The sequence below is a fragment of the Babylonia areolata genome, chromosome 1 (genome assembly GCF_041734735.1).
Source record: "Babylonia areolata isolate BAREFJ2019XMU chromosome 1, ASM4173473v1, whole genome shotgun sequence".
NCBI classification, from domain to species: Eukaryota; Metazoa; Mollusca; class Gastropoda; order Neogastropoda; family Buccinidae; genus Babylonia; species Babylonia areolata.
Window position 1 is genome coordinate 62,637,788 of NC_134876.1, and position 14,021 is coordinate 62,651,808.

Here is a 14,021-nt window from a genome sequence, read left to right on the forward strand (position 1 = left end):
AAAAAAAAAAGACCTCGAAAACAGAGTATGGCTGCCTAAATGGGGGGATATAAACGGTCATACACGTAAAAGCCCACTCGTGTACGTACGAGTGAATGTGGGAGTTGCAGCCCACAAAGAAGAAGGAGAAAAAAATCCATAATGTTGATGAATCTTTTGAACTTCAGCTTCAGATCCCAGATCAAAATAATGTTTACTAATTGCAGTCATGAAGTGTATTGCCACATCATTGGCTGATATATTTTAAAAAGCCTGGAGTCAAATGCACTGAATGTTGCAATTTGTGACTAATGTGTGCAGCAGTACCAACAGCACATGCAGCTGAAAACAGTGAAGAATACTACAGTTTCAGGCAATTTTATACTAAAACACTTACCGCCAGCAAAGATAAGACTTAAAAAATGCAAAATTTGTAAAAATCCTGATTTTCATTATTTTGACCAAATTTATGTGTTTTTGTACATAGCTAAGAATAGCTGGCTGCAACCAGCCAGGTTTTCACGTGCTGCTTCACAAATGTTACATGATAAATCTCTTTTGTGTGTGATGAATTAAGCTATGGACAACAACATTGTAATTTACATTCTTTCTTTGTGATCGCAAAGTACATGCTGCACATGGGACTCATTTCACCACCCAACAGAAAGATAAGCAACTCTTGAAAGGAAAGGAAGTGAGGGGAAAAATACATATCTGTACAGGACCTGCTTTGAATGAAGTGCACACGAAAACTGGCCACTTCAGATTGTTCTGGCAAAAGAAAAAGAGAATTTTGATTGTTATGATCTTGAAAGAGCATAATGTTTACTCTTCAGTGTGCTTTAGGTAATGAAAATATGGATATTGATAAAAAAAAAAAAACCCAGATTTCATGAATATGAAGAAAGTACAGAAAAAACTAACTTTTGTTATAGAAGAACAAAAAACAAAACAAAGCAAAAAAACAAACAAAACAACTTGATATTCGATGAACACACACATGCTGAGCTGTCAAATACTGAATCAGCAAGTTAAAAATCAATGTACATGTGTCAAAGTGAGTAAAACATGGTAAACTGACCTTAATAGAAAGGTTATGGAACATCTTTTTTTATGGTGTACTTGTGCTGTGTGATTAGCTGTTATTCATAAAAAAGGAGAATTTTTCTACAGGGATTCGTTGCACGACTTGGGTTTTAATTTTTGATGGCTTCAAATATTGTGCTCCTGATTTACTTTGATAAAGCAAAAGCTGCAGTGTTAACAATCCAGCAAAGGCATTTATGATTCTGTATTTGAAGTTGTTTTTTTTAGCCTCCCTTGATCTAAGTGTCATGTCTTGGTGTGTTTCACATCATGAGGTAAGATAAGAAAAAGGAAAAAAAAAGTTGCCAGATAATCTGAATTTCAGTGTCTTCTCGCTATTTTATGCTGCTTGTGTTGAAGTGGTCATCAGACCTGTCTTAAAGGCCTCATCTCCCTAGTATTGGGACTTCCAGTAGTGAATGTATTAAGATTTGATCGTGTATTTAGGACATTTATACTAGGCATCAGCTAAAGTTTTAAGATTAATGAAAGGTTTGTTGTTGTTTTTTGGGTTTTTTCCCCTAACAGTTGTTTAGTATCAGAAGTTGTGCTGGTTTTCTTATTCCAATGATGACATGAACATTTTCAGACCTTTCCAGTTCAACCTGTTTCCGAGTGACCTTAGCCAAACGCCAAGTGGTAACTGCGATCTGAATGCACATGTTAACATTTCTTTCTGAGCGTGCACTACGCCCACGCCTCTCCCCCCCCCCCCCCCATTCACTCTCCCTACTCCCCCCAACCCTCATGCTCTTTCCTGTCTCCGTAATTACTGCCAAGAGCGACACTAACTTATTGCGAAATGCATGCACATTGACTTAGGGTGTTCGGCTCCATTATGAATTATGACTGCAAGGCATTGTAATCTGATTACTTTGATTCTGTTCCCTCTGGCTACCCTCTCTGTACCTGTTTCTCAGTCTGTCTGTCTGTCTCTCTCTCTCAGCTTCTCTCTCTCTCTCTTGTCCATATACAGTGTCCAAAAACCAAGCCAGACCGAGAGGATATGGAACAATCTATGTTTTAAGATCCGCAATTAAAGCGCGGCATCTGTGTGTGTGTGTGTATGTGTGTGTGTGTGTGTGTGTGTGTGTGTGCATTCATAAATAGATTTTTGCGTCTATCTTCAGTTTTGGTATCACATGAAAAGTTGGTTTGCTAGAACAGCCCCATCTGTGTGAAGTTTTCAATGACCTGAAAACCATCTTTCAGTGTATAAACAGAATAAGCATATGCCCCCCCCCCCCAAGCCCCCCTCCATCCCCAATCCACTGTTAATCTCCAACTTTCCCTCCCCCCCCTTACCTCCCAACCACTCCCTCCGCCCCCCCCCCCTCCCCCCCAAAAGTAATGTTTGTATCCTTTGTACTACAAATGTATTCCACTCTCTCTCACACACACACACAAACACACACACACACACACACACACACACACACACACGTGCACATACACACAATACACACATGCATCGAGAGGGAGGTTCAATTTGGATAAGTCACCTTTGTGGCTTTGCCACACTCCCAAGTCAATCAATTGCCCTGCCAGCCTTCAGTGTGAAAGGGAAAGGCTTCAGTGGCGGCGAAGAACCTGTATACATTGTATGTATGCATGTTGGGTCTTTGGTGGCAGTCTGCCTATTTGCCACCATATATATATATATAGAGAGAGAGAATGTACATATATCGAGTGAAACGTCAAGTGAGCCAAGATTGCATTAACCTTCTTTTCTTTGATAGCGTCAATGAACAAAATGACTGTTCCTCGTACATATGTGTACGTTCACTCGCGCGATCAGAGAGAAAAAGAAAAGTGGGAGGATACGTAAAACTGAGTGTATGTGATTGTGGTAACTCCATTCATTCACTCATTCATTGATTGGGCTTATCGCCCAGCGGATCACAGATAACATGCATATCAGGGCTGTAAACTTCAAAACAGAACCATGTGCATTCTTTGAAAGTGAACATCAGAATGTAAAACCAAATATTTTAAGGGAAAAAAAGAGAAAAGAAAGAAAGGCTAATGATTTATATTACTGACAAGATTTCCGTTCTGCCCCCTATTTACTTAGTTCATGTAAGTTGATTCAAATCGACGGGATTTTTTCCATCGCTTTTAAAATAATTATTTTATCAAGAGTATGTTATATAGGGAGAGTATTATAACCTCATTAGTTTTATTTATGCATTTGTAGTATTTGTTTTAACAGGTACTTGAAAATATACAGAAAAAAACAACAGATTTGTGTTCATACCATTGCAGCAAATTTTACGGTCTGGCATTAACTGGGCAGGAAAGGCGTCAGAGGGGTGTAGGGTTGGACAGGGGAATCAACGGCGATCAGGAACTCTTTCTATCTCTGTCTCTCTCTGTCTGTCTGTCTCTCTCTGTCTGTCTTTCTCTCTGGGTCTTCTGTCTCAAGCTTTCTTTCGCCTCCAACCTTTTCATCATTTCTCACTTTCACTCTAGCTGTTTGCCTTCCTATGCCCTCCCTCTCTCTTCACCTTCCCTTCCGCACCTCTCTCTCTCTCTCTTATTTTTGTTATACCTCTGTCCGAATTGCTGGCCCTACCCTTTCCTTCTCTCTCTCCTTTTCCTCCTCCCTCCCCTTCTTTCTCCCTTCCTCCCTTTCCCTCCTTTCCTTCATCTATCTCCCCAACTTCTTTCGAGCTGTCAACTGTCTTTTTCTCTCTGACTGCTTGCATGTCTATTCTCATCCTTCCTTCCTCCCTCCCTCTTTTACACACAGATACACGCGCACATCAACATACGCATGGGCGCGCGCGCACCCTACACCCCACACCACCTACAATGGATCACATCTCAAGCCAACGAAAACAAGTGCACTTTTTGTTTCTCTGTTCATTCGTAAAGCCTCTTTTCAAGGCCTGATTCGACTCTTAAAACAGCAACGACAACAACTAAGAATTCCAGTAAACGAACTTGCGTGGTCAGCGATTTAATTTTGAACCTCAATGCATCCGAGAGATTCAACCACCCGCCCCATTGAGGCGAAACCCCCTTCCCACCTGTCATTCAAAGTTATAGAACGATGATTCACAGGTCCCCTGGGCTTGTAAAAGTCTTTTTCCCCCCACCCCCTCCATACCCCCGCCTCAGATTCCTTTGTGTGAAATTCGGGTTGCTCAACACTGGAAAAAGCACGTTGATGGCTACAGCTTAGCGCCACCTTCTTGATGTTTTTTCTCTCTTTTTCTGTCAGCAAGGTTTTTTGTGGGGATCTTTTTTTTTTTGGTTTTTTTGGTGCTTTTGTTGTTTGTTTCTTTTTTTGTTTTGCTTATGAATGTTGATTTTTTAACAGTATTTTGCTAGGTTCTCAGGTGTGGTTATTTTCCTGTCCAATCTTCCAGTCCATCCAGCCCCCTTTTTACAAACACAAAGAGGACGTCAGTTTGCCAGAAAACTGCATGTATATTGACAAATCCTCGGAAATCAGACAGTTTATTTTCTAGTTTATTGTAGCATGTCATTACATTCACATTCCACTCCTGAAGCAGAGAATAACTCATGCATAGAATGCTTTTCACGACGTCACTGATTAATGTCTCTCTGTTGTTCTGGACAAGAACATATCTCAACGGTATCATTTCTGTAGCTGATAAAACAAAGGCGTATAGTACCGGGTAACGAAGAAGTGTTGGAGTTGTGTAAAAAAACAACAACCCAAAACAACATGGCTGCATTCAACCCCTTCAAAGTTTTAATATGAAGTAAAGTTAATTTTTCAGATCCATGTAATATCACCCAGGTGGAATACAACAAGTTCTTTGGGGAGGGAGGAGGAGAGGAGAGGAGAGGAGAGGAGAGAGAGAGAGAGAGAGAGAGAGAGAGAGAGAGTTTCCATTTTAGGTAAAAGAAAAGTACAAAAGAGAGAAAATCTTAACATATGTCTCCAGTGATAATTACACAGAAAGGTCACAAAAAGGAAAACCAAAAAATCATATTGCCAGAATCCGTGGTGTTCCAGAGAAATAAATGAGTGACAAATTACAATCCCTGAGTGAACATGATTATGATAGTCTGTACTGTTTGTTTGATAACCCATTTTTGTACATAAAAGATACGTGGTGTATATCAGGGTCAACTTTAATTACATTTGACCAAACACACGCACTCCTCTCCTCCTCCTCCTCCTCTCTCTCTCTCTCTCTCTCTCTCTCTCTCACACACACACACACACACACACACACACACACAAATGCGAGCGAATACACGCGATTTGTGTGTGTGTTTGTGGGGAGGGGGGGTGGGGTGGGGTGGGGGGGCGGACGGAGGGTGTGTATGTTCGTAGTTACCTTAAAGCATGGTCAAAGATAAAAGTTGCCCAATATATAAACAACTAATCTGTGATTACGTAATCATTGTCCATGAGGGCAGACAGATTGTGGTCTCTGTGACCTTGACCTTTCATCAGGTTCAGTCTGGAAGCTTAGACTTTGGGAATTACCAGTACTGCATTTGTATATCCTGTTATACTATGGTTGGGGGATAAGGTTTGAGACCCAACACCACAAACGTCATCACATGATATGACATTAATATCATATCATACATTATCATTATTATTACTGAGGCAAATTCAAAATGACAACAATCGATTTTCCACAGACGAAATTCTCCTTGCCCCAATGCACATCACATGAAAATATGTCATAAACTTTGTGAGAACTTCGCTGTTCATGACAGGTGAAAGGTTTGTTAGCACTTTCATGGCCTTGACAACTGGTCAAGCTGACTGGTCAGAGAATCAGGTCCGAGCGCCAGTATCACGTTGGACCACAGTGTGAGGACGGGGAGTAGCCATCAATGGTCCCGAGTTTAAAAAAAGAAAAGAAAAAAAAAAGTGAGGTCATTCACTTGTACTTGACACTGCTGGATTTCAGTTGCTGCTGAAACAAGTTTCCCTGACCTTATCCTGAGCCAATTCGCGAATAAAATATTTCACACACACACACACACACACACACACACACACACACACACACACACACACACACACACACACACATATACATGTGTGTGTGTGTGTGTTAAAAAAAAATTTAACGGAGGGTCAGACTATGGAACCATTGGTAGCGTTTTCAGTTGTACTTGAAATAATTATTTTCAGTGTTTTACGAGAAATTATTGTCCACACCAGACACACAGACACATGCACATGCATAACTGTGCACGTTTCTGTGCACATCCGTCCGATTCTCTTTCCAGTTTGTGTTGTTTATCTCAACTGAAATATTTTTCCCTTAAGTTTATCCGATCTTCTTGTATTTTTCAGATTAAGATCACTTTGGTTGTTTTTATTATTTCTGTTTTAGCACCACGAAGTCATCAAATTTAAACACAACAGTTGTTGTAATTGGAAGATATTTTCCTGTTTTTCGTGTGAATAAACAACAAAGAAATACGATTTTCACACAAACTGCACGCTCCCTGTAAGCCAGCACAAGGGAACAGTGCCATTGTGGTAGGTTTGTGGCTTTGGAAACACTTGTTTCTTCACGTGTGAGTCAGCGGTAGTGCTGGGTCTCCTCTGGTGTGTGGTCTCCTGGCGACTTAACACTGATATGGTGCAGATGATAGAAAAAAAAACAAAAAACAACCTCACCCCCTCAAAAAAACAACAACCCCCCACCCCCAAAAACAACAACAACACACACTTGTTTAACTCGAGGTGAGCCACAGTCTTTGAAGACGTTCACGATAGAAGGCGCGATTCTGTGAAACGCCCTTAACAAACTGGGGTAATTGGATTGGAAAGTGTTGTTCCTTGACAAAATGCCCGAAACATAAAATGTGCGGCATGAAACTCACACGCACGTGTGAGGGGTGGAAGAATTTCGCGGACTGTCCACTTTCTGTGTCTGTTCGGCAAGGTCAGGACCACTGTGTTGTTCCCCACAATCAACTGAACCCCGGTAAATTGGATTCCTACTTTGGTTTCTTCCAAGAAGTCTGGATTCCCTGACTGAATGTTTCGTCAACTTGTGATTTGTCGAATATCGGAAGTTGTGTCTGTGTGAGGTGAAAGAGCAACTGTTTCTATTCCCTGGGGTGATTTCAAACGAAACGTGATGCTCGGTGTTACCACTGACACTGTCGCTGGCACTCTGATACCCTGACGACGTCGGAGAGCGCGTGCAAACCACGTGGAGGTCAGACTGTGATCCTGAGTTGTCTGGAACTGCGTCATCATCCAGGGACCGCCGAGCGTTCGTGAGAGGCTGAGAGTGTGGGGATGGGGACACGAGGTTGCTGTCACTGTTCTGGCGAGGCAAGGAGGCCCCTTGCTGACCGTGTGCGGCAGAAACAAAGCGGACCCACTTTGCCGTGGAGCTGAAGCTGCTGTCCACCGTCAGGGGGTCACCGCTGTGCACACTGCCATCCCTGCTCACGCTCCATGTCCTCGGCGTCTTCCTGGGCGATGACCAGCCCCTCCTGCCCTCCACGTAGTTCCTGGAAGGGTCCAGGTCCACGGGCACAGGAAAGTCCGCGGTGTTGACACTGTCAGACCTCAGAACCGAAGGCGGTCTGCTGTAGCTGTATCGAAACTCGTTTTGGTATATCACAAACTCTGAGGGAGGGGCCACGGGTTTTTCACGAGCTTCTTGGTCGTGTTTAAAGGTACACCCCGCTGCCAGCATGAGGGCCAGGAGCCCCAAGCCCAGCAGCACGGGCCCCAGGATGACCAGGACGCCTCTGAAGTTCCAGAGGAAGGTGTCTCCAGCCAGACTCTGCAGGGTGGCGCAGAAGGTGAGGAAGGTGCCCACTACCATGCCCAGCACGGCCGGGAGGTACACCTTCTTCCAGCACCGCTTCTGGTAGTCCTTCCGGCGCTCCTTGCGCCGCTGCTTCTTCTCCGTGCGGCGTTGGGAGTACTCCAGGTCCTTGATGGTGGTGTCGTTCGTCCACATCTGCACCACAGACACGTCAGGGTCATGGGCGTTTGAGAGTCAGTATTCAGTGACATGGGCAACAAAGTGTAGCCCACCTGAGAACAGCCCTCCCCACACACACTTATTATTTTTTTTAACGAATATTATACCAGTTGTTTTTTTATTTAATGAATATTATACTGGTTTGTATTCAAAATCATTCTAGTACAATATGACAAATCCTTGCTCAGATAGATATGTATTTATATTTCTTTTTATCACAACAGATTTCTCTGTGTGAAATTCGGGCTGCTCTCCCCAGGGAGAGCGTGTCGCTACACTTCAGCGCCACCCATTTTTTTGTATTTTTTCCTGCGTGCAGATTTATTTGTTTTTCCTATCGAAGTGGATTTTTCTACAGAATTTTGCCAGGAACAACCCTTATGTTGCCTGGATTCTTTTACGTGCGCTAAGTGTATGCTGCACACGGGACCTCGGTTTATCGTCTCATCCGAATGACTAGCATCCAGACCACCACTCAAGTCTAGCGGATGGGGAGAAAATATCGGCGGCTGAGCCGTGATTCGAACCAGCGCGCTCAGATTCTCTCGCTTCCTAGGCGGACGCGTTACCTCTAGGCCATCACTCCATGTGTTACCCGTAACGCATAACCAAGGTCAGTTTCGCACAAACAGATGTGCAGATTTTGTCACCGAGGGCTCTTGGGAAGAATCATTGATTTTAACCAGATTTACGGTCATGAAAAAAGGTGGTTTCCGGTATCAAATTTCCTTTTTTGACCCAGAGAGTAAAATATGGGGACTGGAAGCTTGCACAATGTTTCACACCCTTCAAAGCCATTAGCTGACGAAACCACATCGGCAGTAGTGACAAAAGTGCCACCGCTACGAACTGGAAGGACCACCCAAAGAATTATTTATGAGTTGAAACATGCAGAATTACGGACATGTTGGAAACAAACGGTTGAGTGTTTCGTTGTCCGCTCCTGCCTGAAGCATGTACGAACGGAGAAATGTCCACACACACACACACACACACACACACACACACACACACACACACACACACAAAGACCATAGATTCTTTTCCCAAAACGATACACATTTCACTTCCAAATGTTCAGTGTAAGGTTAGATCACCATGCATGCCCCATGTGCGGATGCATGCACACACACACACACACACACACACACACACACACACACACACACACACACACACACACACACATATATATATATATATATATATCTTTGGAATGTTGGCCTAGAGGTAACGCGTCCGCGTAGGAAGCAGAGAATCTGAGCTCACTGGTTCGAATCACACCGGCAGTCGCTAGTATATTCTCCCCCTCCATTAGACCTAGAGTGGTGGTCTGAACACTAGCCATTTGAATGAGACGACGAACCGAGGTCCAACGTGCAGCATGCATTTAGCGCACGTAAAAGAACCCACGGAAACAAAAGGGTTGCCCCTGGCAAAATTCTGTAGAAAAATCCACTTTGATAGGAAAACAAAAAATCTGGCAGGCAGAAAAAAAAAACAAAAAACAAAAAAAGTGGCGCTGTCAATGTAGCGACGCGCTCTCCCTGGGGAGAGTAGCCCGAATTTCACACAGAGAAATCTGTTGTGACAACAAGATTAATACAAATAGAAATACAAATACTTTTTTTTTTTTTTAATGTATTCCAGACATAAGTAGTGTTTTCAGCCCTGATGTGGTCCTGTGTGGTAGGTTTGGCTATAAACAACAACAACAACAACAACAATAATAATAATAATAACAACAACAACAATCCTGCATGACAAATCGAATGAAGGTGTGGTGATGACCCAAACTGATCCACGAATCACACACAAAGTTTACAAACCATACACACAGACTACAAGAATAACCGGTATTACAGCATCCGCGAGACTGACGACCACACGCTGCCATACCTCGAACTCCAGTAGTCTCTGGGCCTGGGACTTGCGGCGATCGAAAGAATCGTCGTGCTTGAGTCCTCTGTCGTGTTCGTGTCCCTCCTCCTTCTCCGCGTCGTGGTCCGCTGAGCTCCGGGACCCCCGGGACCCCCGGGACCCTCGGGACAGCGTCATGGCTTCAGGCCTGCAGTTCCCGTGGCTCTGATGAGTAAAGATAATGATGATTGTTGTGGTAGTTAAATGAATCTTTTTGTCACTGAAGGCTGTTTATTGTATGCGGATGAAAGCAAGTACCATGTGCAGTTTATTGTATGCGGATGGTACCAAGTACCTTGTGCAGTTTATTGTATGCGGATGGTACCAAGTACCTTGTGCAGTTTATTGTGTGCGGATGGTGCCAAGTACCTTGTGCAGTTTATTGTGTGCGGATGGTACCAAGTATCATGTGCAGTTTATTGTGTTGGGATGGTACCAATTACCTTGTTACAGATAGCTCTGAAATGTATAAAGATATCTATTTAAAAAAAAAAAAAAAGTCTTTTGAAAAGCGATTCACTGCTTGCTCTGGAGGAAGAGAAACTAACTTAACGGAAATTTCGAAGCGATGCTTTTGATATGATCATAGCCGCTGTGGTAGACTTTCAGAGTTCAAAGATCGAAGGTGAAATATCACAGGATCGAGTTTCGATGTTCGCATTCTTGTTGTTGTCGTTGTTTGTAGCTGTTTGTTGCTGTTGTTGTTGTCGCTGTTTGTTGTTGTTGTTGTCGCTGTTTGTTGTTGTTGTTGCTGTTTGTTGTTGTTGTTGTCGCTGTTTGTTGTTGTTGTTGTTGTTGTTGTCGCTGTTTGTTGTTGTTGTTGTTGTTGTCGCTGTTTGTTGTTGTTGTCGCTGTTTGTTGTTGTTGTCGCTGTTTGTTGTTGTTGTCGCTGTTTGTTGTCAGCGTCGCTGTTTGTTGTTGTTGTTGTTGTCACTGTTTGTTGTTGTCGCTGTTTCGCTGTTTGTTGTTGTCATTGTCGCTGTTTGTTGCTGTTGTTGTTGTCGCTGTTTGTTGTTGTTGTTGTTGTTGTCGCTGTTTGTTGTTGTTGTTGTCGCTGTTTGTTGTTGTTGTTGTTGTTGTCGCTGTTTGTTGTTGTTGTTGTTGTTGTCGCTGTTTGTTGTTGTTGTTGTTGCTGTTTGTTGTTGTTGTTGTTGTCGCTGTTTGTTGTTGTTGTCGCTGTTTGTTGTTGTTGTCGCTGTTTGTTGTTGTTGTTGTTGTCGCTGTTTGTTGTTGTTGTCGCTGTTTGTTGTTGTTGTTGTCGCTGTTTGTTGTTGTTGTTGTTGTTGTCGCTGTTTGTTGTTGTTGTTGTTGTTGTCGCTGTTTGTTGTTGTTGTCGTCGCTGTTTGTTGTTGTTGTTGTTGTCGCTGTTTGTTGTTGTTGTCGCTGTTTGTTGTTGTTGTTGTCGCTGTTTGTTGTTGTTGTCGCTGTTTGTTGTTGTTGTCGCTGTTTGTTGTTGTTGTTGTTGTTGTTGTTGTCGCTGTTTGTTGTTGTTGTTGTTGTCGCTGTTTGTTGTTGTTGTTGTCGTCGCTGTTTGTTGTTGTTGTTGTTGTTGTTGTTGTTGTCGCTGTTTGTTGTTGTTGTCGTCGCTGTTTGTTGTTGTTGTTGTTGTCGCTGTTTGTTGTTGTTGTCGCTGTTTGTTGTTGTTGTTGTCGCTGTTTGTTGTTGTTGTCGCTGTTTGTTGTTGTTGTCGCTGTTTGTTGTTGTTGTTGTTGTTGTTGTTGTCGCTGTTTGTTGTTGTTGTTGTTGTCGCTGTTTGTTGTTGTTGTTGTCGTCGCTGTTTGTTGTTGTTGTTGTTGTTGTTGTCGCTGTTTGTTGTTGTTGTTGTTGTTGTTGTTGTCGCTGTTTGTTGTTGTTGTTGTTGTCGCTGTTTGTTGTCATTGTCGCTGTTTGTTGTTGTTGTTGTTGTCGCTGTTTGTTGTTGTTGTTGTTGTCGCTGTTTATTGTTGTTGTCGCTGTTTGTTGTCGCTGTTTGTTGTTGTTGTCGCTGTTTGTTGTCGCTGTTTGTTGTTGTTGTCGCTGTTTGTTGTCGCTGTTTGTTGTCATTGAAGCTGTTTGTTGTTGTTGTTCGCTGTTTGTTGTTGTTGTCGTTGTCCCTGTTTGTTGTTGTTGTTGTTCTTGTTTGTTGTTGTTGTCGTTGTTGTTGTCATTGTCGCTGTTTGCTGTCATTGTCGCTGTTTGTTGTTGTTGTTGTCGCTGTTTGTTGTTGTTGTTGTCGCTGTTTGTTGTCATTGTCGCTGTTTGTTGTCATTGTCGCTGTTTGTTGTTGTTGTTGTCGCTGTTTGTTGTTGTTGTCGCTGTTTGTTGTTGTTGTTGTCGCTGTTTGTTGTTGTTGTTGTCGCTGTTTGTTGTCATTGTCGCTGTTTGTTGTTGTTGTTGTGGCTGTTTGTTGTCATTGTCGCTGTTTGTTGTTGTTGTTGTCGCTGTTTGCTGTCATTGTCGCTGTTTGTTGTTGTTGTTGTCGCTGTTTGTTGTCATTGTCGCTGTTTGTTGTTGTTGTTGTCGCTGTTTGTTGTCATTGTCATTGTTGTTGTTGTTGTCGCTGTTTGCTGTCATTGTCGCTGTTTGTTGTTGTTGTTGTGGCTGTTTGTTGTCATTGTCGCTGTTTGTTGTTGTTGTTGTCGCTGTTTGCTGTCATTGTCATTGTCGCTGTTTGTTGTTGTTGTTGTCGCTGTTTGCTGTCATTGTCGCTGTTTGTTGTTGTTGTTGTTGTCGCTGTTTGTTTCAAGGTAGCGTATTCAGAATGTTGACTATTCCAGGACTGATCAATCTGTCGATGTCGTATAGTGGGTGAATGGAGCTATCACGATGGCACTGACTGGGTAATTCAGACAGCGTCAGCAATACGGAATAGCCTGCCACTGTCACGTTCTACCCCTGGGTGTCTGAAGGTCGGTGGCTGGGTCTCTGTCCATCCAAGCACTGTTTATGGACAAGGACACGCAGAGGACGATCCGGACGATTGGTGGAGAGAGAGAGAGAGAGAGAAGCCAGTTTCTACTTCTTCTTCTTCTTCCACTTAACGACCAACATCAGTATGCTGATGAAAGTTGTCGTTTTGTGGGATGTTGCTGTTGGGCGCAATTTAGCTGGGCTACCGAGGGATGTTCTGTTCACTGATAGGGGAGATGGGGCTCAGTCTACTGGTGTGTTCGCGTCTCCAGCTATCCCAATCCGGCTACCGTGGCGGTTCCCGGGAATACACCCGACCGGCACAGCCCTAGCCTTCTACGACACTACTTACCAGTGAGGAAAAAAAAGTGGGGGTGGGTGGGCTTGCTGGCTGGTGGGGGGGCCTAAACAGAGGTGTTGGAGGGTAGTGGGTTTTTAATTTCATATCTTCCGAGACATCTTGAAATATTTGTTCTGCCACGTTTTAAGTCACAATGAAAATCATTGTTATCGTGGGAAAAATAATCAGAAAGTCTTATTCAATATTAAACGACAGAAAACCGTTTTTTTTAGTTTTTTTTTTTAGGGCATATGCGAATAATGTTCACACAGTGAGGTACCGTTTAGCACGAGCGTTTTTCTGAACGTTTTAGTTTCACTGTCCGACAAACATCCTCTATCCCCCCCCCCCCCCCCCCCCCCCCGCCCCCCCGCCGCCCCCCACCACCCTCCACCGGCCCCCCTTCACCCTCCCACCTCACCCACCTGTCAATCTCTTCCTCTCCCCTTTGACCCGTTTTACGGGTAACAGTGGACATTAACACCTTTGTGTAGTTTTCTTTGTCACGTAACAGGGTACTGAGCATCTGTTCCGGTTTGAACAAACGATTCTAAAATAGGTCAGTTTAGTAGTTTCACGTAGCTCATACCGTGCACAAACTTTCCAGTCGTCATTAGTTGTACAAGGCACAAGAACTCTCGCCAGTTCTTTACAGTGTACCTCCATCAGAAAGAAAATATGCAGATCAAACACCGACTTTTTATGTAAATAAGTGGTCACACTACACACTGAGTGTTCTCATTAACTCACTCAGTACGGCCAGTCCTCTCTTCTCCTCTACACAGACCCCTCGGATGTCCAGTGGGTGTCTGAATGACCCAACCTTTAGATTCCATCATCAGAATTGT

At 43.4% G+C, this 14,021-nt stretch overlaps 1 protein-coding gene across 1 annotated transcript in view; it reads right to left on the bottom strand.

Annotated features, from left to right (window-relative positions):
- Positions 1-6,783: 6,783 nt before the first annotated feature.
- Positions 6,784-14,021, bottom strand: part of LOC143293014 (uncharacterized) — a 9,766-nt gene continuing 2,528 nt past the window's right edge. The window contains exons 2-3 of the mRNA XM_076603804.1: positions 9,924-10,109; positions 6,784-8,000 (exon numbers count right to left, since the gene is read on the bottom strand). Coding sequence (XP_076459919.1) covers positions 6,897-8,000; positions 9,924-10,082 — 1,263 coding nt within the window. The 5' untranslated portion in view covers positions 10,083-10,109 and the 3' untranslated portion in view covers positions 6,784-6,896. The remainder of the gene's footprint in view (positions 8,001-9,923; positions 10,110-14,021) is intronic.